This window comes from Solea senegalensis, linkage group LG20 (assembly GCF_019176455.1).
Source record: "Solea senegalensis isolate Sse05_10M linkage group LG20, IFAPA_SoseM_1, whole genome shotgun sequence".
Taxonomy (NCBI): Eukaryota; Metazoa; Chordata; class Actinopteri; order Pleuronectiformes; family Soleidae; genus Solea; species Solea senegalensis.
This window is the reverse complement of record NC_058039.1, coordinates 12,121,073-12,126,083: the sequence shown is the minus strand read 5'-3', so window position 1 is coordinate 12,126,083 and position 5,011 is coordinate 12,121,073. Positions and strand designations below refer to the sequence as shown.

General features: G+C 35.2%; 1 protein-coding gene across 1 annotated transcript; it reads left to right on the top strand.

The window, feature by feature from the left end:
- Nucleotides 1-852: 852 nt before the first annotated feature.
- LOC122786155 lies at nt 853-3,071 on the top strand (the record flags this gene model as incomplete). The annotated part of the gene is made up of 4 exons (XM_044052214.1): nt 853-1,059; nt 1,805-1,900; nt 2,012-2,179; nt 2,646-3,071. Coding segments are annotated over 4 exons (642 nt in total), but the record flags the coding sequence as incomplete, so codon positions are not given.
- Nucleotides 3,072-5,011: the final 1,940 nt, after the last annotated feature.

Below are 5,011 nucleotides of genomic sequence, written 5' to 3'. Positions count from 1 at the left end.
AATCTCATAAATGAGCAGCTCATAAAATATTTTAAATATAAATATGTGATGTATACGAAAATATTTACATGACACATTAAAAGATGACACATTGATTCCCAGCTCTGCAGGTATACATTTTGATGTGTTTTGTTGGTGAAATTGAGATTTTCGATGACCGAGATTGACGGAACTTTAGTTCCATTTACATCCAGATCTACAGTATGTCATAAAACATGTGTTATATATATTCTGATATGAATATTAAAGTGACGTGTACATAAATATTTAGTTTAGTTTAGCTGTAGTTTTATATTTTATTTAAAGATGTACAGATTTAGTTTATTACTTTTAATTGAATGAAAGACCCATTCACCTGATGAAGGTGTAAAACTGAAATGTTCTTTTTGCTGTAATAAATGACAACGACGAAAAAATTTGATTTCAACCAATTTCCTTCTTTTTTTGCTAAATAGAAAATACATATCCAGATATTGCAGATAAGTGAAATACTTTTTTTGTGGTTAAATCTCTCTGTAGATGCTGGTTTTGTGTAATTAAAACACTTCTCACAGACACATCCTCGGGTTTGAACTTGTCGTATATCACATGGTCAAGATCTTGTTTCTGTGATTCACACACAGCAGGTGTGTGTGTGTGTGTGTGTGTGTGTGTGTGTAGTCTCCACCTGTGATGGGATTATCTGTGTGTTAGTGCAGCTGCGGCTGATGTTCATGTCTCTGAAACTATTTCAACCTGCTGCTGTAACTTGTTTCACGGTTAACTTTTATGAAAACACTTAAAAATAAAATTTGCTGACCAATGTCAGTCTTTGTTCTGCGAGAGCTACAAAAACAAAAGTAAAATGCGAAAAAAAAACTGTTTTTTAATTTTTTTTTCCTTGTCTTTGCAGTGATTCATGACTCCGCCCCATTTATTCTCCACCTGCTGCTTTTGGCTGAGCTGTTTGTCCGCACGTCGTCCCGTCCCACCCACAGTTCCTCTATCTGTGGTTTTTTGGGGTCAATGATCCCTCAGGTGGACAGAATCATGATGTTATCCAAAAATCTCCATGGCCTGGTAAAAATTAACTACACACACACACACACACACACACACAGTCTACATGAGCTGGATTCTGATTTTTACTGAAGTATTTATTTATAAACTTTTTGTTTTTGAATATTTGAATACAATAAAACTGTATTTTTCAGTATATGCTTATACATACATACTATAACAATTGGGTACACAATTAGGTACATTAAAATAAAACAGTATATAACTAAAGTTGACTAATATGGACAATTAATTCTAAGTCAAGTGTTTTAATGTTGTACTTAATTCAGTTTTTACTGTAAGGTTGTTTCATTAAAGACAAAACACATTTAAAATTAATCTACTGCTTATACATCCATACAACTGGGTGTATCATGGAATAAATGTTTACATTGTTGATTAATGAGTGATAAATAATATATTCTAATGATTTAAATCCGCAGTAAGACTGTAATTTGGGTGTTGATCTTCAGTATGTCATAAAAACTGTGTCATATATTTTAAATATAAACATAAAAGTGATTAATTCGTACATTTACATGCAGTAGAGTCATGTTTTATTGAAAGAGGACACATTATGCAGATTATGTTTTGGTTAATACTTCTCATTCTGGTCAAATGATCAGAAAAAGTTTTAGTTTTAGTTGTTTTTTTACATTATTACTCAAGCAAAGACAGATTTAGGAATGTAAAGTATTGAAAAATGTTGACTAGTTTTCCAACATTTTCTTGAATAACCTTTGTTTTCCCGTCATGTTTTCAACAGTCAGATGATGAACTTCTGAACCTCGCTGCTGTTGACAACAGACTTGATGATCTTCCTCACATTCAGCAAACTGCTGCTCATTTCACTTCACGGAAGGTAACATGTCTGTCTGGATCAATCAATCAACCAATCAATCAATCAACCAATCAATCGATCAATTGAATTCAGATTTTTTTAAACCGAAATGTCTCCTGCAATTGTTCACAGGTGAATGAGTCTCTCTCTCAGCTTCACGTCTACACTCAGTCTTTTAAGCTGCACATTGACTGGCTGATAACTGCTCAATTCAACTTCAGTTTGCCCACGCAGCCAGCTGAGGGCGCCAGTGCTCACCTGCTGCAGCTGTCCACTCTCATCCACACATCTTTACATCAGGTGAGACCAATTTCATCTCATTGTGTCTTATTTAAGTTTATTTATACATATGTATATATGTATACATATATATATATATATATATATATATATATATATATATATATATATATATATATATATATATATATATATATATATACTTATATATGTATACTCATTTTCAGATTAATTAAACCAGTAAAACAAATATTCATGATTTTTCTTTTTAAATTTTGACCAGTTAAAAAAATACCTTAAATCTTCTCTTAGCCTGAAATTTCTTATCATATAAAATAAACTATTTTAAGAGATTTATACTTTTGTAAATGTGCAACAAATGTGTCCATTGAGGTGTAATGATGAATAATTCAGAGATTGTTAAACTCTACATGTAAATGTGTGTGAATCAGGTTCATGTGTTAAAGTGTAAACATGTTAATTTGACGGCTGGTTTTAACGCTGACTTTCTCCTCGTTGTCCTCAGATGCACGAAACGTCTACTCAGGCTCCGCCTCCCTCCCTACCTGTTGCCGCCTCCACCTTTGACGTGCTCCAGTTCTCTGTGGAGATTTCTGAGCGGCTTCACGTCTTCTGTAACTGGTCCAGGAGACTTTTACGGCATCTCCAGAAACTCTCGCGCTGCCCTCGACGTTAAGACCTTTGACGTCACTGTAGAGCAAAAAAAGAAAACCACTGTTAACTTTTGCGATTTTTACCCAGCAAGGCATTAGCATAGCAATGCTAGCAACCAGAGCCGGATTAACGCAAAGGCAAACTAGGCACGTGCCTAGGGCCCGATTGGCAGGGGGCCCAGACAGAGGGACAATCATAACCTAAAACGTTTCAGCTGTCAGGGCGTTCTGAGGACAGTCTGCTCCGATCGACAGTCGCGCTGGGGGCAGGCGGGCGGGAGAAGCCGCAGCGAGTGCACATGTCTGTGGCGAGGTCCGGGCGGGGTTCGCTGTAAACCACCTTCGCCCTGAGCCCTTCCAAGCCGATCTAGAGTCGGTCGCGGCGCACCACCGGTGGAGGAAATTTCATGTCAAACTTATGTTTGACACTGCACTATAGAAATGACTGAAACATGACTAAAACTAATAAGCGTTTTAGTCCAAAAGACCAAAACTAAGACTAAATCTAGAATGGCTTCCAAAAACAACACTGCACAGTACACCATCCAGAGAAACTTACTGCAAATTGTATTGGTCTTTGTATATTTGACTACTTATTAAACTATTCAATTTAATCAACACATTTAATTAAGATTTTCTGCAAAATGCAGTAGCTTACCACATTTATCTTATTTGCTCTGTTTACATAGCAATGCTGACACCTATTGGTGATTTACTGGTACTACTGCCTTAACAATGACACTCGCAATGGATAAGATAAGAATAATTTAATAGCATTTAATAGAGCCTTGTAGTAACGTATAAATTCAGTAATAAAAATAAAAAAAATAGTCTGATAGACTGTTTAATTTACGACACATGACTTATTTTGGCAAACAAAGAACCAACTCGTAACCAAAGACTACGCTATGTAAAATGTGAATTAACTTTTATTAGTAACTTTGGTAAGTTTCAGATTTCAATTCATAAATAACATCGATGGAGGGGGGCCCAAAAAATACAGTTTGCCTAGTATAGTCCATTTGTTTAATCCGGCTCTGCTAGCAGCACGGCTCTGGTCTCAACGTGAAAATGAAAGCTCAAAGCTGAAGTTACTGTAGCGTCACCTTTTACGTTTACGACTGTTTACACGCTCAGCGCCTGCGAAATGTTTGTCTCCTCATGAGCTAAATGGCAACAAAATATCCTGGAACCTTTTTTTGTACTTATTTAGATGCTATTTATGAGCTTTTTTTACATTTTATATATTAGTGTGAGATGCAGGCATCTCATTGTGTTATGTAATATTTAATAATAATATTAATATTAAAGTATTGTCAGGCTGTAGTGACATTTACAGTACTATTTATATATTTTGTATGTTTATGTTTGTTTTTTACCATGATTTATGATAAATGTTATAATAAAAATGAAGATTAAAACAGATGTGACTCTCTCCTGCTGATTAATAATGATATTTATTTATTTAGACAAAAGTTACCACTGGTTACAGGATTTTGGATAATAGTTTTATTCTTTATCAATTTGGTGAAAACATAGTAGACATGCATGTAAGTAATAAGTGAGATGTTTCAAACTATTTGTTGTACGTCACTAGGCAGCCTTTTCCAAACAGAAACTGAAATTTGTGTTCTTCACTCTCCCAAACCATTTTAACATCACAGTACACAGGGGTTTTTGATCCACTGCTGCCTCCATCAGTAAGTTTAAACATGTTATTTTGCAAAATTCTGATTGAAATCCTTTGTTCAGATTTACCTCAGTGACACACACTGACCACACGAGGCAGCAGTAGACCATCTGTCTTGTGTCCCTGCAAGCTAAAATCATTGATCTTCTCTAAGGAGTTTTGTATGGGAGAGTGAGTGGCTTACAAACTTTCTGTTCCTGTCTAACAATGAGATAAAGACATGAACATATTCTTAAGATATTAGACTTGAGGAGAAATTGATTTAGTTAAGTGGCTGTAATTTGTTTGTTTTACCCATGCAGTGACACTAAATATAAATGAAGGCTGAGCCAGTGCACTAGCAGGAACCTGAACCAGAAGCAGTTGAATGGAATGTGGCCATCATTCATTTAATCATTTACGTCACTTGCTGCTGTAACAAGTCAAAATGTCTGCACTGAAAAAAAGCATTTGCCTTTTGTGTGTTTTCAGTCTTTGATTCTTCTGGTCAGATTGTCTGACCTCTCTGAATTTCATTGATTTTTTTTT